The sequence below is a fragment of the Centruroides sculpturatus genome, unplaced genomic scaffold (genome assembly GCF_000671375.1).
Source record: "Centruroides sculpturatus isolate CEXI.00-Female unplaced genomic scaffold, Cexi_2.0 scaffold807, whole genome shotgun sequence".
In the NCBI taxonomy this organism is placed as follows: Eukaryota; Metazoa; Arthropoda; class Arachnida; order Scorpiones; family Buthidae; genus Centruroides; species Centruroides sculpturatus.
In genome coordinates, this window is record NW_019384926.1 from 7,475 (window position 1) to 32,322 (window position 24,848).

Genomic DNA, 24,848 nt, shown 5'->3' on the forward strand with positions numbered 1-24,848 from the left:
ATAATTATTAATATATAATAAATATATTTATAATTTATAATAAATGTAGCTAATAGTAAAATATAAAGATTAAATTATACCTTACTCTATTAATGACTACAATAAATTGTTTTAGTTTGATGAATTAGAAAAGCCAATTGCACCAGAAACTGAATTTATTTTTATTCGTCTTACTGTATTACGAGAATATTTAACAAGAGAACTGAGAATGCCAAATCTTCCTTTTGAATATGACTTTGAGGTGAGAATCTTAAATAAAATTATTTAAAATTAATTTAATTACCTGATTATTTTATTAATAGAATATTCTTAACATAAATATTTATATGCAGAGAGCTGTGGATGATTGGGTATTCATGTGTTTTTTTGTTGGAAATGATTTTTTACCACATCTCCCTTCATTAGAAATCAGGTAATATTAAATATTAATTTTTCATATTGCTGTAACATTAGTAAATTATAAAAATGTAATACAGAGTAGATTGGATTTGTTTTACTTGTTATGTTAATATGAAACTGTCATGAATATGAAGTATGATTTAATTCTCAAATTTTTATGATAATTTTCTTTTGTTTTAGTGATTTACATTTTAACTATGACAGTATATATATATATATATATATATATTAATTGCACAATAAATTATTTTAATAAAGTAATTTTATCAACAAGCTATATCAGCTATATTTTTAATATTTTACAAATAAATATATAAATTATTAATTTTAAAAAAATTATATTAGTTGTTTAATATTATTTACATTTTTTTTCAATTTTACTATGTACTGTGATATTTTTATTTCATTGTTTTCTGTTTTTATTTTAAAGTTTAATAATTGTTCTTTGTTAATTTGTTTATATATTTATGAAGTGTATTCGAAAAGTAAAGATACAATGGCTAGTATCATTCAAAACATTTTTATTTGACCAAATGTCCAAAATGTCCTAGTATGTACTAGCATGTACTAGTACATTATTTTTCTACATAAATGCTGCCTTTATCCAAACATTTGTTCAATCTGGGTACTAGCTTCTGTATACCAGAGTCGTAAATTCTTCTGCTTGCTGCCAGAATCACATTTCAATTTAATTTTTGATCTCATCATAAAGGAATTGTTGTACTGCAAGATTTTCTTCAGATAAAGAAATAAGTGGAAGTCATTGAGAGCAAGGTCTGGACTGTATGGTGGCTGGTTGAAAATTTCCCACTTGAATTGTTTGAGAAGCGTTTTGGTGACAATTGCTATGTGAGCCCAAGCATTGTCATGAATCAGGTGGAAACCAGTTGTCAACATTCCTCTTTGTTTGTTTTGAATGGCCTATCAAAGGCATTGCAAAGTTTGACAATATGCAGCAGCATGAACTGTGGTGATGGGTGGCATGAAGTCAGTCAGAAGAATGCTTTTTCTGTCCCAGAAAACAGAAGCCATGGGCCATGATTTTTTTAAATGAAATTTTGAATCTTTTGGCTTTTAGAGAATATATATGATGTCATTTAGCAATTGTTGCTTGGATTTGTGAGTATGGTGGTAAATAAAATTCTCATCATCCATCACAATGTGATAGAGGGGAAACTCATCTCCTGCATGTGCGTAGCATGTGAGGAAGTCAAATGCAAAACCCATCTGTTTCATTTTGTGTTCATCCATTAATATTTTGGGTACCCAGCATGCACACAATTTTCTGTACCCTAATGTTACAGTCACAGTGTCATGCAGCATGGACTTAGACATTTCCAGAATGTTTTCATGCATTTCTCTTATTGTAAGACACCAATTTGCACAAATTGTTTCCTCAATTCTTTGAAGAACATCAGAGATCACAGGTGTCCTATCACTTCTATGTTCATTTGAACATCAGTCCTGTTTCCAAAGAATGCACAGTACCACTTTTTACATTTTATCAATTCATAATGTTCCCATAAATGGAAACAATTTGTTTGTGAATATCCACTGAGCACTCATTTTTTGCATTGAGAAAATGTATAACAGAGCACACTTCACATTTAGCTGGATTCTGAATCAGTGTAGCCATTGTAAGCACATCCTACTCAAACCAGACTCAGTATAGCAATGATAAACAACTGTAAAAAGAGTGCAAAAGGTTCAAGGTCAAATCAAGTGTTGTCATTAAAATATTAGCTTTCTACTTATATGCAATGTATCTTTACTTTTTGCACACTACATATTATAATAATATTTGTTTAAGTTTCTGAAAATTCAAATGTTATTTTATTGTATTGAAATTTTTAGAGAAGGAGCTATTGATAGGCTTGTGTCACTTTACAAAGATACAGTTTATAAAACAGGGGTAAGTTTTGATATCATTTCATTAGTTTCTCTTCTATTTATTATATTTTAATCAAATATTTTGCTTAAATTTTTATATGTAATAAATCATTCAAATGTTATTTCACAAATTTCATTTAAAATATTAATTAAGCTAGAATAAATAAGACAAATAATAAAATTGCCTTATATTTACAGGGTGGCTAATATATTTTAAATTAGTTTACATATGCTAATTTATAAAAGAGAATATTGTTGAATAAAGGCATTTTTTTTATTATTTCCAATTTGTTTTAATAGACAGTAGTAATTGATGCATATTATGACAAGATTTGTCATATTAAATATATGTAAACTAATTTAAAATATTAATTATTAAGCATCTGAAAATTGTCTTTAGTAGTTATTAGTTATACATTGATATATAATAGTTATATACAATTATATCTATAAATAATAATTCTTAAATTTTATATATGCATTATAAACATTTGAAAAGACAGTTACAACTAATATAAATATAAAGTAAACAGATACTTATGGTTATTTTATTTATATTTACTTATTCTCACATATTTATATTCACTGATCTTGTGTTATTGTTATCATTGTCGATGTAAAGCCAGTAGTTTGTGTAACATTCAGATTTTATGTAAACAAATTTAGATGATTTAGTCATCAAGCTTGATTCATTTGTTTATTTCCTGACAATGTGCTTAATTATCCAAAAGTACTAGAGAAACTATTATTTAATTTAAGTGAGCTTCAATAAAGCAGATTTTTGTTGTTTGAATAATTTGGAATTGTTTTCATCATTTATTTGAATAATATCAATTTATTTTTTATGCTTTATTGTATGTTTTCTATAGTTATAGATAATTTTAGAATATTATATGATAAAATTCAGGGTCTTTAACTATTTGATGTTGAAATTTTTCTGTTGCCTGTGATACCGTGTTGAATTTTCGTTGATGTTAAGCCTAACAATTTTTTTTTTTAAATAATAATCATGTTTACTGTGTCGTTAAAAATTATTTTTTATATTACACAAACAAAATAAGTATATTGAAAAATATAGAAACAAAAAATAAATTATATTTTAACTCCTTAAGCCCTTAAAAGCTCCTTAAAAGTTTGTTTTAATATAAAAATTGTGACACAGCAATATCTAGTATCAAAAACATTCCAATGCAGACATGAAAATATTCAGGATCGCCCACGCAGGATAGGTTAAATAACCTAACAGTTTAATATTTCATCAAATTCTCTTTCCTGTAAAAATCAAAAAATTTAAATAATCATTTTATAATCAAATACTTATTTTACCATATGGAGAAATAAATTTAAAAATCTTTCAAAGCTTTCAAATATTTTTAAATTAATTTTTATTTCTGGGCAAAAAAATATTTGCATTATTTTTTAAATCTTTTCTTATTTTACTTTTGTATGAAATGAAGACAAATTATAGCAAATGACTGAAATATTGAGTAAAAATATTTTGAATAATTGAACCATTATACAAAAGAGTAATTCTTGTTAAAATATCACTTTTTTAATTTGTAGATATTTGTTGTTGACAGAAATAAGTTTTATAGCTATACACAACATATAATGTATTTTGTAACTATATTATTTTATAACATCATTATGAAATTACATATAATTATAAAAGTTTGTAATCAATTATATTTTCATACTGTTAATGTTTTATTGGTTAAAAAATATTCAGTAATGATTAAGTTTTAATAATTGATATTGTGAAGGTTTCATCATATGAATGAAAAACGTAATTTGATTGTAATATATTGAAATGTTTACAATTCATCTGTCGAAAGATTTATTTTAAGTATTTATAATAGTACTTCTGTATATTCATTTCATTAAAATATCACTATGTACATGATACACATCAATCATTTCAAACTATGGTATTGTTATTGCAAGTAGTATTCTCCAAAAATTTGTTAATATTATGTTAGCGTGTTAGTACAGTGATACCTCAGTTTTCGTCTATAATTCGTCCAAAAACAATTGGCAAAATCTGAAACTGATGAAAACCAAGGCAGTTATTTCCATATGAATCAATGTAAATCCAATTAATTTATTCTAGACACTCCAAAATACATACCAAAAACACATTTTATAGAGAATAAATAGTGTTTAATACTGAAAACGATAAGAAATTAATATAAAATGAATATAAAAGACTAAAGAATAAATGGACGTTTAACATGACATTCGAAGTGCTGCTGGCTATGGAAACTTTCATTGGTCACATGATGAAGCTAAAAAGGAAGGAAACAATGGTATTGTTTGGCTTTTTTTTTTTAAACTTTTTCTGCCCTGTGGGCACTAAGAGGGCTTCTTTTAGCAAGCCCGTTATGGGTTCTGCCAAGCCCACAGTGGGGCAGTGGCTGGGTGGTGAGTGACAGGGCTCGACATATCCGAACGGACCACATGCGCATTAGATCCCGGGTACCCCAAAGCAGTAGGCTGCCACATTTGGCCATCCAGCTGTCATAGAGGAGTTGTTTGGCTAAATGCAATGGGAGGTAATTCTCATACAAGAAACAGCACCATACTGAGCAGGAAATGCATCGGTTGCCCTTTGTTTTTGGAAAATTAGCAGTGAGGTTGCATGGACACACCAACAAAATCTGAGGCAACCGACGAAAACCAAGACAAATTTTTCATGAAAAAAATCAACAAAAACTGAAATTGGTGATAACCAAAGTCAACGAAAACCGAGGTATTACTGTATTTATAAAAGGATTTCTAGCACAATGTCAAAAAGGTAGTAACAATTATGCATTTTATACTCTCATTAAAATACTGAATCTAGAAAATTTGATATGTTATAATTGCAATTAAAAAATAATTTTTCCTTGTACTATATCATTTTTTTACAATTAGGGATTTTTAACAAACAGTGGTGAAGTAAATCTCTGCAGAGTGCAACTTATAATGACAAGTAAGTATATAAATATAGATAGATATTTTAAAACTTACCATATTTTATGTCATATAAGAGGTGACTTCTGTCACAAAACAAGGCTCAAAAATCGCCATGTGTCTTATATGCAAAGTTTCAATCTTTCATAGGCTAATGAATTTCCTAAATGGCCTTTGGCAGGCTATAGATAACCTGTAACAGGTGTAATATAACAAAGAATTTTAGCCCAACATTTGAGTCAGTGTTATTGCTTAGTAATCATAGTAAAAAATAATTAAATTCTTTTTATAGATCTTGGTGAAGTTGAAGATGAAATATTTAAGAAAAGACAACAAACAGAAGTAGGTTAATTTTTAACATTTATGTCATTATTATAATTAAATTTGGTTTAATTACTTCACTTTAATATAGAAACAAATATATAATGTATTATCATCTCATAACAGATAACAGCACCACACACAATTTTAGTTTTTTTGCCTGGAAAGTTATGCAACTCATTGCTGGATTTTTTACATATTTTTCTCCAAAATTCTTCAAATACAGTTTTACCCCTTTTCAATGATTGATGTCTATATTATAGCTTATTCCAAAAAAGGGAATTAAATATTAATACTTTTGGGCTAATAGCTGTAATGTTCACACGTTTAAGCTGTTTATATTTCATTATATCCAAAAATCTATTACCTCAAGATTGTTGCCTGTAAATACATTCAGGATTCCTACGCATCTGAAAAGTTGTATTTTCATTAGTGTTCAGAAAAAGTCATAGAATGTTAGGGAATTTGTTAAAAAGTCTGGGAATTTGCTTCCTTGGCTGCCCTTTGATTTTTTTGCTGACAATATGCTTGATTAAGTGTAGCTATCTGCAGACAGCAAGAAGTAATGTAGTGCAATACAACTTATGAAAAGGGATGCCAAATATTTTCAGGACCCAAAATTCCTCCCATGCTTACACAAAATTTTTCCAAAATTTACAAAGTACACAAAATAATAATTAATTTGAATGTTAATATTTATCATTTTTCGTTTTAATAATTTTGATTGCATAACAAAACACTTTCTGATTTTTTTTTTCCAGTTTATTAATGTGAGAATACGAGAGTTTGAGATTAGACTTGTAAACCCTTTGATCTGTCGGGATGTTAGGACCCGCTCACTGGGTCAACTGGATGGTGTTTTAGGAGAGCTATTCGAGTGGGGAGAGTTGCTGATAAGTCGACAGGGTTTTCGTTTAGACAAAAGAACAGATAGATGGATTAACAAACAACAAATAGAATTTAATAGACATATGATAAATACAAAACGAAATGAGCTACTAACTAAACAGATCTAAACTAGCACACGATATTTATCACGCTTAAAGAGAGAGTTTACAGATGATTCTATAACAATAATACCTCTAGTTGACTGTTGTCTTCTGTATGTGTTGAGTTGCTTTCAGAGATGTCTGGTGACAGCAATGGACAGGAGATGGTTGACAGACTATATTGAAGATGATTTGTGGGCTAATAGGCCAGTGTACATACTTCTTGGGTCATCTAATTTACTATATGGTAGTCGATGTTATCTTTGGTTGCTGACGCTCTTCTATATGGCAGTTGGTGAACTCATTTTGGCTGCCGCTTTTCTATATAGCAGTTGGTTGCTGCCCTGAGATTATGACTTCTCTCCCTTTTATTTGAAATTCCTCTCCAATTAGGTTTTAGGATTTGTAACATCTGATAGGATATTATTTTTGAATTAAATGGACAGATGTTCATTGGAGATGTGTGATAACATCTCTCCTAAAGGAAATTTTACTTCCCTTCCCACAAATTTATCAGAAATGTGTTAAATTTTTTGCCGCTAAAATATTACTATAATTTACTAATTGATTTAAATAAAACTTTCTCTCTTACAATTCTCATATTAATATTTTATAAAGTTCAGGAAATTTATTAAGAGATAAATTTAATAAATATATACTTTTGTACATGGATTATATAGAATTTGTTAATGAATAATAAAAAATTAATTTTTTTTTTCAAAACCATCTAGATTTATGGTTATGGATTAATAACAATCTTTTAATAATACATTTTAATTTTAATAATTCAGCAATTATAAGATATATTTTAAATTGTAAGGTTCCATTAAGATTCCATTATTCTATGCCTGAAGAAGACAATCTTTAATTTGTCAAAAGTACTTGTAGTAATATTTCAAGTAAAAAATAATAATGCTGATAGACAGTATTAATATTTTTCTTAGTTTTTGGTGTCGCAAGAAGCAATTTTGGTCAATTATAAAAAACTATATAACTGTTAATTAGAAAAAATAACTAATTAAAATGTTGGAGAAGCAAAATGTATGCACATAGTAAGTCAAATGCAGTTTTATTTTATCAATGGGCCATACTGTAAGGGACATGAAGGTCAGGGAATTTGTACAAAGTTGGTTAGGGATAGTCATGGGAATTAAAACAAAAATTTGAGTAGGAGCCATGTACATTGCAACATACTAGTCATTTCACAACTACTAATTTATTGCAGCACAAATACTAAATTATTTGGAAGAAAAATTGCCTGCATATGCCATTTATATTGACATATAAGTTATAAAGCTTTTAGTTCTGATTTACTGGACTAAAGATATTAAGTGAAGAATTTCAAACAGATCAAATATTTAAATGTTGATTAAATAATTATTTTTTGATAAAAGTACAGTAAAACTTTTCTAACTCAAATGTCTGTAACTCAAATATTTCTTTAACTTGAAGAAAATTAAACACTTGGTAGGTCTCAATGGAATAGCGTAGGGATTTAACATCCCCCAACTTGAATTTCTTAACTTAAATTTTCTTCAAGTCGAAGTTTTTCATGGTCCCCCAACACTGATTTATGTTACTTTCAACTTCCTGACTCAAATGTTAATATTTATTCTATCCAAAGTGATTCTAATTATCAGATTTCCATGAGATTTTCAGGCAGTTAGTTGTATCTACTCTCCAATACTAATTTTTCAGTTCAAAGCAAGAGATCCTCTCACTTTATTTCAACAACATGTACCTGCAAAACTGTTTGATTCCATTAGTTATATTGAACATTTTGCTGAAAGATAAGAGATCCTCTCACTTTATTTCAACATGTACCTGCAAAACTGTTTGATTCCATTAGTTATATTGAACATTTTGCTGTTTAAAACAAAAAAAAAATACTATTAAAGATTCTTTATATAATGCGAGCAAGGTAAAAGTATAAATCTATTCAGAATTGGCATTTTTACTCTATTGTTCTCTAACTTGAATTGTCTATAACTCAAAGGTTTTTCCTGCCCCTTAGACCTTTGAGTTAGAGAAGTTTTACTGTATATAAAATTATAATAAGTAATCTTCAATTTTTTTATTTTTTCCAATTTGTAGTATTCAACAAGGATCTGTTCTCAATAATTTATTTTTCATAGCTTACATTAATAATCCTTTATCTTATTTGCACCCAAATGTATTTGCATGTGCAGATGATATAAAATTAATTAATAAGGATTTGAATCTGTTAGATGTTCTCTCAAACCAACACTTTAATTTACTGATGTCTAAAAATTAATTTCAATAAAACAGTTGTTACTTGTTTTTCTTATGTTCATATTCCACAATTGACTATATTTAAATTATATTATACTAGGGTTTCTCAAACGGGATCCCGGTTGTTTTTTTAACCCGGGAAATTTTTCTTATCCCGGGAAATCTCTCAAATTTCTTAAAAATTCACTTTTTTTCTTATTTTGTGTTAAGGTTGTGGAACTTTGCAAATAAAAAGCATAATTAACTCATTCACTGTCAGAATACATTTGTATTTATTAATTTTAAACCTACCTATTAGTTTTTTTTAATTTTTGCTCGTTATAGCATGTCACAAATGGTCAATAATCAATATATAGCTTATTTGTGGCAGGACTATAAAAATTCTTTACTTGTCGGAACCTGTAATATCTGGAATAATTGTGCTTACGCTGTCTTGAGTTTTAACCATGCCCAGTAGCTTCAATAAATGCCTGACGCCAGATTGTGCAAATTGGGCAAGGATACAAACGAGTACAAAGTCTGCAAGTATGAAGTTTTTCTTCATAAACCTGATTATTAAAGCCAAATGAATTGCCGAATTATCGAGCTCTAAGCTTGATGCCGCTATTAAAGCAGCCAAGGTAGACAAATCAAGAATACTAGAGAGCGAAAGAAGTACTACAATCTCGAAAACGAACTCGAAATCTTCCAGGCTACAGGTGAAAAAACACATAATATCTGTCTTCTCTTAAATGCATTAAACACTATTCCAATCACATCAATTGAATCGGAAAGGGCATTCTCGGTGGCAAGACTTTTCATTACTAAAATAAGAATTAGAGTGAGTTATCGGAGTATTGACCATCTTTGCTTTTTAAAATCTTATAAAAGTTTGCAATATTTTGTATTATATTTTATTTAAAAAACGAAAATTACCTTCTAAATTAGAAGTTCATTTTTTTAATTTTTAACTCAATTCAAAACATTTTTTTTGTTGTTGTTGTATGCAGTTTCCAGCAAACTTTAATTAATTTTTTTCTATTTGTGAAAATTTCTACGTTATTTAAAGGTAATTTTTATTATAGGCCTATAGACCTTACACAGCATTATTAATATGATTTTGGAGGTTACAGAACTTTAAAATTACTTTAAAAAATGGAAAATAATTATATCATTTGATTTCAAGATATTTTGTATACCTTAAAAATAATTAATTCTATCCCGGGATTTCCCGGGATCCCGGGAAACAGTTCACTTTTATCCCGGGATCCCGGGACAAGCAAAAGACCGGGAAATAAGAAACCCTATATTATACTAATATTACATATGTTCAATCTGTGATGGCCTAGGTATGATTTTCAGCAGCAAACTAACATTTAAGCTTTATATAGATAGATAGTTAAACTATTGACCTTTCAGTGGAGAATGTTATGGTGACATTGTCAAACCAAGTTATTGAAAACTGTTACAAATCATTTTTTTTTTTTTTTTATTAATTTCTAATTCATTGTTGACTGTCATTTCTCAATATGAACATCAACAGTCCCATTACTTTTGAATGACATAAATTTAGCTTCATCTAAAGTTTATTTATTGATTAATGAACTGAGTAATTTACTTGCCACTAGTTTCAGTAACTTGGCAAAGGCTAGACTAGGATTGCCCAAATTCAATGAGAGAATTGTATATTTTGAAATGCATTTTATTTTTCAAATATTTTAATGGGATACTTGTCCTAGATAATATATACTTGTATGTTCCCATTGCTAAATTTGCAATTAATCTTGCTTATATACAGTTAATCATGACATTTCCTGTTGATTTTATTTTTATAGAATTCTCGATAATGTGAGCAATAATCAAATCAAAGTTTATTTATCGTATAAGGCTTTTGCCTGTTACAAGGGCGTGATTCCTATATACAGCATATTCATCCGCCCCCATTAGAACTTTAATTAATCATACAGATAATTAACATTGTTTATCTAATATATAGTACATACATTTACTAATTTACGTTTTTATTCACAAGTTGCTTAGACCAGTTATATAACTTAAAGATAGTATTGATGTTTGCTTTGTCAAGGAACTTATACATATCCGTTTCATTAGAGTAGTTAACTAATCGACCAGTATCAGCTTTTTGCATGTTCTCATTTTCGTTGCATTTTTCACAAAGAATATGAAATTTTGATAATGTGTTACTGCAACTTGGGCATTTGGTCTGAGAGTATTCTAGGAATTTATCATTTATAATTATCCAGTTTTTGTTTAGTCTTAACTGAATAAAAAATTTTTTAACATTAAATGCAAGATTTGTAAGCATATAACTATTATTTGATGGGTAATTTAAAATTATTTTGTACCAACTTGTATTATTACGTTTCTGTATGTCATCGATATCTTGGACGATAGCGTTTTCCACTACTCTTTGTATTAATAAATTATTTTGCTGTTCACTGATGTATGATTGATCCATAAATAGACTGACTCATCGAAAATCCGTATGTGTTAAATATCTTCAATAGTTGTACTATCCAATTTTGTTTTAAATCTGTAATCTTTGATTTTTTATATAATTCATTCAGTAATTTTGTTGTTAAATCTTCAGCATTTGTAATTTTTTGAAGAAATTTTATATACCTTTTTATTAATATGGTGTTTACTTTATATCTACTTAGTTCCATTCTTAGAGCACTGCCTGGGATATTGTATTCTAGTTGGAAAATTCTACGAATATAAGTATTTTGTATTTTTTTCAAATTCATTGAATTTACCTGTAGACCAGATTGGAGATGCGTAGCACATCGAGTTAATGATAATTGAGTTAAAAAGTTGAAAATGAGTTCTCAAATTCTTAATTTTAGCTTTGCAGAATAACACTATCAGATTATTTATTAAATTTTTTGCCTTTGTTATTGAGCTTTTATATTGTTTGTCAAATGATAAATTAGGCGTGAATATTATTCCCAAGAATTTAACTTCATTAACTATTTTCACTTCTTCTTTCTTGATATAAAAGCACATGTGTTTTTTGGGTAAATTACTGCTGTTACGAAAAATCGTTATAACTGATTTTTTAAGGTTTATTTTAACTTTTAAATCTTCCAAGTATTCGGTTATTTGTTGAATTTTCCTGCAAAGTGCAGCAGCCATTGGAGCTACTAATACAATGTCGTCTGCATATGAGATAGAGTGTATGATTTGGTTGTCTATTTGGATGCCGTCTTCGTCTCTTAGGAAACATTTGTTTAAGTCAAATAGGTAAAAATTAAAAAGATAAGGAGACCCTCTGTCTCCTTATCTTTTTAATTTTAGTAGACCTCTATATGTTATAAACGGTGGCCAGACATTATTATCTTGTTTAATTATCGTCTCGTATCTCCCAAACAACAAACCTATCATTTTTATCAAGTGTTAGTCTGCTTTATGTTTTTTCAGTTTTTTCTGTAGATCATTTATACTAATCGAATCGTACGCTTTTTCTAGATCTAAAAAAGAGCAAAGACTTTATGTCTCTTCTTGATTAATTGTACTTGAATTGATGCCATTAAAATGAATAGTGCAGTTTGGGTACCACCTCTGTCCACAAAGGCATATTGCATGGAATTCCTATAGTTATTTGTGGCTGTCCAAATATTAAATTTATCCGCTAGAATTGATGTGAATATTTTCCGAAGGTTCGATAACAACGCTATTGGTCTGAAGGTTCCTCTCTTTTGCCTTTTTTTATATATCATTGTAAAAATTATTTTGTTCCATTTATCCGGAATTATACTTAGATTATAGAATTCGTTGAATTGTTTGGTCAAATAGCTGATGAGCTCTAGAGGAAATATTTTAATAAGCGAATTGGGTATCATATCTGAACCTGGTGTTGATTTGTCTTTTAGTTTTTTAATCCGATCCTGGACTTCTTCCACCTTAATTATTTCTGAATGATTCATTACTTGTGATAACTTAAATTCCATTTGAGTTTGATTATGATTTATCAAATAATTTTTGGAAAATTCTTTAAAATATTTAATCCACTTGTCATGTTCTACTCTTATATACACACTATAGTCAGATTTCCTTTTGCGAAATTCATTAATTGTTGACCAGAAAACTCTGGTATCTCTTGATTCTGTTAATTTCTTGCTAATATTTGAAAAATACTTCTTCTTTTTTGCTTTAATTAAATTTATATATGTTCTTTTATTTTGTAAGTATTTCATTAAGGATTCTTTTGTATTAGTTTTTCTAAAGACTTTTAAACTTTTTTGTTTTTAATTTTTTGAATATAACATGTATTGTCATACCATTCACACTTATATGTTTGCTTGTAGGGACTTAAGCATTTCCCAAATCTGTATTCTTCTAGTTTTGTTGTAAGTCTCAAGTAGTTCATAATTGGCTTATTATCTTCCTCTAAGATTAACATTTCATCAATTATATTTTGGAACTCTTTTAACAATTTCTGTTTATTGTAAGAAGGTTTGTAGTCAATGCTTAATGTATGGAATTGTTTTTCGATCATTTTATCTCTTATATCTTTGTAGTATTTCAACACTAGTTGAAGTGATCCGATAAGTCGTCCTTTAGAACTGACAGAGACTTACAGTATTCTAACATAAATTCTGAGCAAATAACATAGTCAATCGTAGATTTTCCATTTGGGGAGACAAAAGTAAATTACGCCAGAATATCTCCCTTTAATCTACCATTCAAAATTATTAATTGATTATCTTGTACAAAGTCTAAAAGTGTTTTACCATCTATGTTTAGCAGTTTATGCTTGGATGTTCTTCTGTTACTAATATTGTCAAAATTCTGAGAAAATTTAGTATCAGTGTTTTCTCCAATTTGAGCATTAAAATCTCCTCTAATTAGCCATTGCTGGACTAAAAAGGACCATCTTTCTATAAAAATTTAAACTTCACGTAAAACATTTCTCTTCTCAATTGACGGTGGGAGATACATTACTATTAGCCCCACATAAGAGTAATTCCATCTTGATTTAATATTACTTTCCACATTGATTATTGCAGCAATAAAGTACTCTGAAATATATTGGTAAAGTATGTCCCCCAAACTCTTCTTAATAAGCATCAAGATTCCTCATAAAGGATGACCGAATTTACTCCTGCTTTGAGCATTACTAGTTATAATACTATGATTTTGTGTGAGAATATTTTTTTCCACAATACTTAAATTTAACATCCATGCTTCTGTGATTCCAATTATGTCGTTTGAATCTAAGAACTCTCTCACTGAATTATTATGTAGCTTTCCTCTCATACCTTGGACATTCTAAAAACTTACTAACAGTTCATTTCTATCGTTTTCTGACAGTATCGTTTCATTATCTTTGATTATTCCGTTTACCACTACTAAGTTAACTTCATCATTATTATTCTTATTTTTTACTGTAATAATGTTGCTTTTGTTAATATCCTGCTTCATATTAAATTTATTCATTGCTGTTTCAAAGCTTGATTTATGTTTGTTTGTTCCCAAAAAATGATTCAATTGTATAATCTCTCTTGTATTCGTATCATAGGTCGACTATTATATTATATAAAAGATAATATAATAGTCGTCTCTTACTAAAATTCTATTATTTTCTGTTTTCTCTAACTTAATCTTATTTATTAACTGTTTTCTTCTGATTCTGGATCTCAAACATAGATCTGTTGTTATTATTTTTTTCATTTCGTCGTTCATTTTTGGTCTCACTGCCCAGAATTTTTTAAGGATTATATTTCTATCTTTAACCGATTCCATTATGATTTTTATTATTTGCTTATTATGATTATTTTTTTAACTGTACAAGACCCTCAATTTCTATATTGTTAAGTCCAGAACATCATTAGTAAACTTTTTAAACTCTTCTAACACATCCAAAGTTTTAAATGGAAAGTTCAATATAACTAAATTTTTCTTTGTATTTTCATTTAACATTTTATCGAGTTCGAATTCCAACATACCTTTTAAATTGGTGTAAGAATTAGACTTTTCTTCCAGTGTGTGTATCTTTCGGCTAATATTTTTTCATCTCTTCCTTGACCTTGGCATTGTCTTTTTTTCATGATGTTGATATTTCAGATTTTATTATTTGAATTTCCAGATTTAAGCAATCAAACTTTTCCTGAATCAACTCGTAAATTGATTTAAGTGAATATTTTGACTTATCACAATTTTGTGACACTGATTCTCCTGTCAGTTCAAAAAAGTCTCTAATTGTAGCATTTCTAGAATTACCAGTAGACTCCTTCACATATTCTTCTGATAGATATTCTTCTCCCAGTAGCTCTACCAATTGATTATTTTCTTCGACTTCTTTAGCGTCTTCCTTACGCGGTCTCCCTCGCCCCCTTCTTTGCATAACTGCTTGACTAGACTGCAGGGAGGATCGAGGAAATGGACCGGGATTTATTTCGATTCCAGCAATCATTAATAAAATTATAATCAATTTCAGCGTTAGTAGAACATTTAAAATACTTATTTTAACTTGATATTTAACACTTTTCCTTAGAATTTCCATAACCAACTTATTCTCAAAGGTTCAACAGAAAAGTCACCAACACAATCACCGGCCAATTTCGAGTATCAAAACTAACCATATGAGTAATAGAACATTTAAAATACTTATTTTAACTTGATATTTAACACTTTTCTTTAGAATTTCCATAACCAACTTATTCTCAAAGGTTCAACAGAAAAGTCACCAACACAATCACCGGCCAATTTCGAGTATCAAAACTAACCATATGAGTAATATTAAATATATTTTACANAAGGTTCCATTAAGATTCCATTATTCTATGCCTGAAGAAGACAATCTTTAATTTGTCAAAAGTACTTGTAGTAATATTTCAAGTAAAAAATAATAATGCTGATAGACAGTATTAATATTTTTCTTAGTTTTTGGTGTCGCAAGAAGCAATTTTGGTCAATTATAAAAAACTATATAACTGTTAATTAGAAAAAATAACTAATTAAAATGTTGGAGAAGCAAAATGTATGCACATAGTAAGTCAAATGCAGTTTTATTTTATCAATGGGCCATACTGTAAGGGACATGAAGGTCAGGGAATTTGTACAAAGTTGGTTAGGGATAGTCATGGGAATTAAAACAAAAATTTGAGTAGGAGCCATGTACATTGCAACATACTAGTCATTTCACAACTACTAATTTATTGCAGCACAAATACTAAATTATTTGGAAGAAAAATTGCCTGCATATGCCATTTATATTGACATATAAGTTATAAAGCTTTTAGTTCTGATTTACTGGACTAAAGATATTAAGTGAAGAATTTCAAACAGATCAAATATTTAAATGTTGATTAAATAATTATTTTTTGATAAAAGTACAGTAAAACTTTTCTAACTCAAATGTCTGTAACTCAAATATTTCTTTAACTTGAAGAAAATTAAACACTTGGTAGGTCTCAATGGAATAGCGTAGGGATTTAACATCCCCCAACTTGAATTTCTTAACTTAAATTTTCTTCAAGTCGAAGTTTTTCATGGTCCCCCAACACTGATTTATGTTACTTTCAACTTCCTGACTCAAATGTTAATATTTATTCTATCCAAAGTGATTCTAATTATCAGATTTCCATGAGATTTTCAGGCAGTTAGTTGTATCTACTCTCCAATACTAATTTTTCAGTTCAAAGCAAGAGATCCTCTCACTTTATTTCAAACAATTGAACATTTTGCTGAAAGATAAGAGATCCTGCAAAACTGTTTGATTCCATTAGTTATATTGAACATTTTGCTGTTTAAAACAAAAAAAAAATACTATTAAAGATTCTTTATATAATGCGAGCAAGGTAAAAGTATAAATCTATTCAGAATTGGCATTTTTACTCTATTGTTCTCTAACTTGAATTGTCTATAACTCAAAGGTTTTTCCTGCCCCTTAGACCTTTGAGTTAGAGAAGTTTTACTGTATATAAAATTATAATAAGTAATCTTCAATTTTTTTATTTTTTCCAATTTGTAGTATTCAACAAGGATCTGTTCTCAATAATTTATTTTTCATAGCTTACATTAATAATCCTTTATCTTATTTGCACCCAAATGTATTTGCATGTGCAGATGATATAAAATTAATTAATAAGGATTTGAATCTGTTAGATGTTCTCTCAAACCAACACTTTAATTTACTGATGTCTAAAAATTAATTTCAATAAAACAGTTGTTACTTGTTTTTCTTATGTTCATATTCCACAATTGACTATATTTAAATTATATTATACTAGGGTTTCTCAAACGGGATCCCGGTTGTTTTTTTAACCCGGGAAATTTTTCTTATCCCGGGAAATCTCTCAAATTTCTTAAAAATTCACTTTTTTTCTTATTTTGTGTTAAGGTTGTGGAACTTTGCAAATAAAAAGCATAATTAACTCATTCACTGTCAGAATACATTTGTATTTATTAATTTTAAACCTACCAATTAGTTTTTTTAAATTTTTGCTCGTTATAATATGTCACAAATGGTCAATAATCAATATATAGCTTATTTGTGGCAGGACTATGAAAATTCTTTACTTGTCGAACCTGTAATATCTGGAATAATTGTGCTTACGCTGTCTTGAGTTTTAACCATGCCCGGTAGCTTCAATAAATGCCTGACACCAGATTGTGCAAATTGGGCAAGGATACAAACGAGTACAAAGTCTGCAAGTATGAAGTTTTTCTTCATAAACCTGATTATTAAAGCCAAATGAATTGCCNTTTTGTATTTTTTTCAAATTCATTGAATTTACCTGTAGACCAGATTGGAGATGCGTAGCACATCGAGTTAATGATAATTGAGTTAAAAAGTTGAAAATGAGTTCTCAAATTCTTAATTTTAGCTTTGCAGAATAACACTATCAGATTATTTATTAAATTTTTTGCCTTTGTTATTGAGCTTTTATATTGTTTGTCAAATGATAAATTAGGCGTGAATATTATTCCCAAGAATTTAACTTCATTAACTATTTTCACTTCTTCTTTCTTGATATAAAAGCACATGTGTTTTTTGGGTAAATTACTGCTGTTACGAAAAATCGTTATAACTGATTTTTTAAGGTTTATTTTAACTTTTAAATCTTCCAAGTATTCGGTTATTTGTTGAATTTTCCTGCAAAGTGCAGCAGCCATTGGAGCTACTAATACAATGTCGTCTGCATATGAGATAGAGTGTATGATTTGGTTGTCTATTTGGATGCCGTCTTCGTCTCTTAGGAAACATTTGTTTAAGTCAAATAGGTAAAAATTAAAAAGATAAGGAGACCCTCTGTCTCCTTATCTTTTTAATTTTAGTAGACCTCTATATGTTATAAACGGTGGCCAGACATTATTATCTTGTTTAATTATCGTCTCGTATCTCCCAAACAACAAACCTATCATTTTTATCAAGTGTTAGTCTGCTTTATGTTTTTTCAGTTTTTTCTGTAGATCATTTATACTAATCGAATCGTACGCTTTTTCTAGATCTAAAAAAGAGCAAAGACTTTATGTCTCTTCTTGATTAATTGTACTTGAATTGATGCCATTAAAATGAATAGTGCAGTTTGGGTACCACCTCTGTCCACAAAGGCATATTGCATGGAATTCCTATAGTTATTTGTGGCTGTCCAAATATTAAATTTATCCGCTAGAATTGATGTGAATATTTTCCGAAGGTTCGATAACAACGCTATTGGTCTGAAGGTTCCTCTCTTTTGCCTTTTTTTATATATCATTGTAAAAATTATTTTGTTCCATTTATCCGGAATTATACTTAGATTATAGAATTCGTTGAATTGTTTGGTCAAATAGCTGATGAGCTCTAGAGGAAATATTTTAATAAGCGAATTGGGTATCATATCTGAACCTGGTGTTGATTTGTCTTTTAGTTTTTTAATCCGATCCTGGACTTCTTCCACCTTAATTATTTCTGAATGATTCATTACTTGTGATAACTTAAATTCCATTTGAGTTTGATTATGATTTATCAAATAATTTTTGGAAAATTCTTTAAAATATTTAATCCACTTGTCATGTTCTACTCTTATATACACACTATAGTCAGATTTCCTTTTGCGAAATTCATTAATTGTTGACCAGAAAACTCTGGTATCTCTTGATTCTGTTAATTTCTTGCTAATATTTGAAAAATACTTCTTCTTTTTTGCTTTAATTAAATTTATATATGTTCTTTTATTTTGTAAGTATTTCATTAAGGATTCTTTTGTATTAGTTTTTCTAAAGACTTTTAAACTTTTTTGTTTTTAATTTTTTGAATATAACATGTATTGTCATACCATTCACACTTATATGTTTGCTTGTAGGGACTTAAGCATTTCCCAAATCTGTATTCTTCTAGTTTTGTTGTAAGTCTCAAGTAGTTCATAATTGGCTTATTATCTTCCTCTAAGATTAACATTTCATCAATTATATTTTGGAACTCTTTTAACAATTTCTGTTTATTGTAAGAAGGTTTGTAGTCAATGCTTAATGTATGGAATTGTTTTTCGATCATTTTATCTCTTATATCTTTGTAGTATTTCAACACTAATTGAATCGGAAAGTGATCCGATAAGTCATCCTCCAGAACTGACAGAGACTCACAGTAATCTAACATAAATTCTGAGCAAATAACATAGTCAATCGTAGATTTTCCATTTGGGGAGACAAAAGTAAATTACGCCAGAATATCTCCCTTTAATCTACCATTCAAAATTATTAATTGATTATCTTGTACAAAGTCTAAAAGTGTTTTACCATCTATGTTTAGCAGTTTATGCTTGGATGTTCTTCTGTTACTAATATTGTCAAAATTCTGAGAAAATTTAGTATCAGTGTTTTCTCCAATTTGAGCATTAAAATCTCCTCTAATTAGCCATTGCTGGACTAAAAAGGACCATCTTTCTATATAATTTTGAACTTCACGTAAAACATTTCTCTTCTCAATTGACGGTGGGAGATACATTACTATTAGCCCCACATAAGAGTAATTCCATCTTGATTTAATATTACTTTCCACATTGATTATTGCAGCAATAAAGTACTCTGAAATATATTGGTAAAGTATGTCCCCCAAACTCTTCTTAATAAGCATCAAGATTCCTCATAAAGGATGACCGAATTTACTCCTGCTTTGAGCATTACTAGTTATAATACTATGATTTTGTGTGAGAATATTTTTTTCCACAATACTTAAATTTAACATCCATGCTTCTGTGATTCCAATTATGTCGTTTGAATCTAAGAACTCTCTCACTGAATTATTATGTAGCTTTCCTCTCATACCTTGGACATTCTAAAAACTTACTAACAGTTCATTTCTATCGTTTTCTGACAGTATCGTTTCATTATCTTTGATTATTCCGTTTACCACTACTAAGTTAACTTCATCATTATTATTATTATTTTTTACTGTAATAATGTTGCTTTTGTTAATATCCTGCTTCATATTAAATTTATTCATTGCTGTTTCAAAGCTTGATTTATGTTTGTTTGTTCCCAAAAAATGATTCAATTGTATAATCTCTCTTGTATTCGTATCATAGGTCGACTATTATATTATATAAAAGATAATATAATAGTCGTCTCTTACTAAAATTCTATTATTTTCTGTTTTCTCTAACTTAATCTTATTTATTAACTGTTTTCTTCTGATTCTGGATCTCAAACATAGATCTGTTGTTATTATTTTTTTCATTTCGTCGTTCATTTTTGGTCTCACTGCCCAGAATTTTTTAAGGATTATATTTCTATCTTTAACCGATTCCATTATGATTTTTATTATTTGCTTATTATGATTATTTTTTTAACTGTACAAGACCCTCAATTTCTATATTGTTAAGTCCAGAACATCATTAGTAAACTTTTTAAACTCTTCTAACACATCCAAAGTTTTAAATGGAAAGTTCAATATAACTAAATTTTTCTTTGTATTTTCATTTAACATTTTATCGAGTTCGAATTCCAACATACCTTTTAAATTGGTGTAAGAATTAGACTTTTCTTCCAGTGTGTGTATCTTTCGGCTAATATTTTTTCATCTCTTCCTTGACCTTGGCATTGTCTTTTTTTCATGATGTTGATATTTCAGATTTTATTATTTGAATTTCCAGATTTAAGCAATCAAACTTTTCCTGAATCAACTCGTAAATTGATTTAAGTGAATATTTTGACTTATCACAATTTTGTGACACTGATTCTCCTGTCAGTTCAAAAAAGTCTCTAATTGTAGCATTTCTAGAATTACCAGTAGACTCCTTCACATATTCTTCTGATAGATATTCTTCTCCCAGTAGCTCTACCAATTGATTATTTTCGTCAACTTCTTTAGCGTTTTCCTTACGCGGTCTCCCTCGCCCCCTTCTTTGCATAACTGCTTGACTAGACTGCAGGGAGGATCGAGGAAATGGACCGGGATTTATTTCGATTCCAGCAATCATTAATAAAATTATAATCAATTTCAGCGTTAGTAGAACATTTAAAATACTTATTTTAACTTGATATTTAACACTTTTCCTTAGAATTTCCATAACCAACTTATTCTCAAAGGTTCAACAGAAAAGTCACCAACACAATCACCGGCCAATTTCGAGTATCAAAACTAACCATATGAGTAATATTAAATATATTTTACATATAGATTTTAAGAATTATGAGCATATTTGTAAACAAAGAATATATCATTTTAAATGATAAAGACTTTTTTGTTTTTATTATTTTTAGGCTTTTTTAATATTTTGTGCAATTTACATTTTAAGTTATATTTTAAAAACATGTATTTTTAAATTATTGCTTATTTCTATACATAGTATTCTTGTAAATTTACCTTGTATTTTAATATGTTCTGTATTTATTCATTATATCATAGTAATAATTGTTTTTTATACGTTGTAATGTATAATATTTTTATTATTTGTATTTTTATATAATTTTAAATGGATGTTGTAATGTTAATTGGTTAATTGTGGTGGTACTTTTTACTCATGGTATTACCTTTTTAATAAATAAATTAATTAATTAACTTTCATTTATAAATCATATCTGATGAGTGTATTGATTTTATTCATTTTAAATTGAAGAATTGACAAATTATTTTTTTGAAAATTTATTATTACTTACTAAAAAATAAAAATTACTGTAGAAAATTGATATATTAATGAGCAATTTAATGATGATGTAATGTAAAATATTTTATAAATTTATTAAATTCATAATTAGAAACAACTAAGCTAACATATTTTTATAAGAAAAAAATAACTATACAAATTGAAAATTATTAAAGTTTTAGAAAATATATAGTGAATGAAAAAAAAGAATATATAAAATTAATTAATGTTTGTGGTTTATCTTAGGATGTAAATTGATAGTTGATAGCCTAAAAAAATATTAAATGTTAAAAGATCACTTATAGAACAATTACTATAAAAAGTGATGTAGTAAGATAATTTTAAAAAATTATTTTGTAACTAAATATAAATATGCTTGAATCTATGTGTGTGAAAAATTATTTGTAACAAAAATGTAGTAAATAAAAGAAAAGTTTATATTTTTAAATTTATATTTTTGTAATAATAATTATAGAATTTTATCACATGAAAATTTTTAATTAAGATTTGTGTTAATTGTACTTTTTAGGAAATGTTTCGAGCAAGAAGAAAACAAGAAAATAAAAGAAAAAAACTGGTAAACTTATGCTTATAATTCTTAGTTTGTAATATGAAGTTGATTTTGTTATAAATTTTTTAGAAATTAATTAATTACAGTTTATAAAAAATTTAACATATATTTTTTTTCTTTGAAAATTATTAATTAAAACTCAGTATTACATTGGATGTTTTAGTAAAAATTCTTTTGTGGAAAAATTTATTTGCTTGCTAGTATTTTTTAGCTAGTTCTTCATGATGATCAACTTAGTTATAAAGTGAAGTTCAGTAATGTTAAAACAAGTTTTTAAGCAGTACAAGGTGGAAATTTATAATAATGGAATCTGATGATGATCTGTTGAATAAAAAAAATGATCTGTTGGACATCTTAAAAACTTTTTTTAGCATTACTGACCTTCATTTTTTAGATATGTGTTCAAAGAATTTCATTCAGATGATTTATCATTTATTGAACATGAACCTTCATCCTTCACAATACAAATAAATATTCTTGTTTTTAAGACTGCTGACTGTTTGCTGTCTAAGATATTTTTGTTTTCTTTGATAGCTATAGATAGATACCAGCTTCCATGTATATTATTGGGTTGTTTGGAAAGTAATTTCGTTTTTTCACCATTAGACGGATTAGTCGTATTTTTCCCGCCATTTTCATTCTAAACTGTATTATCGTTATATATTTTGACAGCTAGCATTTTAAGGCTTATTTGTAAAAAATTTTGTTTGACTTTGTGCAATTGTTTATTTTTTGTGTCCCATCTAATGTGGAAGATCGAAAGCAGCATTTTCAGCATATTTTGCTCTTTTATTACCGAAAAGATAAGAATGCTGTTCGAGCGAGAAAAAATTGTGAGACGTGTATGGAGAAGATGTATTGACAGAATGACAGTGTCAAAACTGGTTTACAAAATTTTGTTCTGGCAATTTCAATATTGAAGATGCACCACGTTCTGGACGGCCAGTTGAAGCCAATGAAAACAAAATAAAGATACTGATTGAAGCAAACTGTGAAATAACAACACATGAAATCACTAAGAGATTAAATTTGTAAAATTGAACTGTTTATGATTACTTGAAACAAATTGGTTTCGTTTGAAAGCTTGATATATGGGTTCCACATGTTCTTAAAGAGAGATGCTCTCTTTGGTGGGATTTTAAGGAAAATTTTTTTTTTTTTGAGCTTTTACCAGACAATTTAACAATTGATTCGAAGATGTACTGCCATCAAGTAAACAAATTGAGTAATATCATCAAACAGAAAAGGCAGCCAGAATTGATCAACAAAACAGGTATAGTGTTTTACCACGATAATGTCAAATTTCACACAAGTTTGGTAACTGGTCAGAAACTGTTATAACTTAGATGGGAAGTACTATCACACCAGCCATATTTATTAGATCGATCACACTCAGATTATTACTTGTTCCGGTCTATACAAATTTTTTTTAACTGTAAGACATTTACTTGAAATTTAAATCAAAAATCACTTGGATCAGTTTTTTGTAAGCAACGATCAAAACTTTTATGAATGTGAAATTGTACTACTACCAGAAACGATGACAACAGGACCAAAATGGTTGATATATAATTCAATAAAATATTTAGTTATTATAAAAATATTGTGTTTTTATAATAACTTTCTGAACAACCCAATATATAGATCAAATGACATAAAAATAAACTATCTAAACATATTATATACATTTATTTATTTATTATATTTTTTAAATTACTACTTGTTACAGTTAAATAATAACAAATATTTAAAATTTGTTATTATAGATGCAAGATCGCCCTTCTTGGACGCCTCAAGGACAGTTTGCACCAAATGTATGTAAAATTAAATTGTACTTAATATTAAAAATTATATGTGATTTTAGAAATGAAATAATAATTATAATTTTTAGCCTATTAATAAATCTCCCTTGCCAATTCAAAATGCTCGTCAAGAAGCATATAAAATGAGAGTACAAGGTATGCAATATAATCAATATTCAACTGATAGTCAAGGAAGTAGTTTGGATAATAAAGATGCTGCAAAAGCTCTAAAAGAAATGTTAAAATCGGTAAGTTTTGAATTGGCTATAGTTACTTTATATTACTTTACTAGATATAATTTTTAAAAAATAATATAGGACGAGCCAGATGATAGCAAAAAGTCTGATGATAGTTTATCTGCAACTAAAGGCGTAAAGAGGAAAAAATCAGATGATGATAGTGATGAAGAGGAAGTACCTTATGATCCTGTAAGGTATGCATTAGTCTAGTTTTTGTTGTTATAATAATGCTATATTTATATTTCTTTTAGTTTATTTAACATAATTTATTTTTTAAGTAATTCATATAAAGAATGTCAGTTACATAAATAGAATATACATTTAAAATTGGATGTAATGTGTATTTCAATGTCAAGATT

The 24,848-nt window shown here is 28.0% G+C and overlaps 1 protein-coding gene across 1 annotated transcript in view; it reads left to right on the forward strand.

Annotated features, from left to right (window-relative positions):
- LOC111631922 (5'-3' exoribonuclease 2-like) overlaps positions 1–24,848 on the forward strand; it is a gene marked incomplete at its 5' end in the record, with an annotated part of 48,005 nt that overhangs the window by 5,822 nt on the left and 17,335 nt on the right. The window contains 9 exons of the mRNA XM_023376261.1: positions 116–241; positions 333–412; positions 2,254–2,311; positions 5,203–5,260; positions 5,534–5,583; positions 22,407–22,454; positions 24,215–24,262; positions 24,340–24,498; positions 24,568–24,683. Of these exons, the coding sequence (XP_023232029.1) occupies positions 116–241; positions 333–412; positions 2,254–2,311; positions 5,203–5,260; positions 5,534–5,583; positions 22,407–22,454; positions 24,215–24,262; positions 24,340–24,498; positions 24,568–24,683 (743 nt within the window). The remainder of the gene's footprint in view (positions 1–115; positions 242–332; positions 413–2,253; positions 2,312–5,202; positions 5,261–5,533; positions 5,584–22,406; positions 22,455–24,214; positions 24,263–24,339; positions 24,499–24,567; positions 24,684–24,848) is intronic.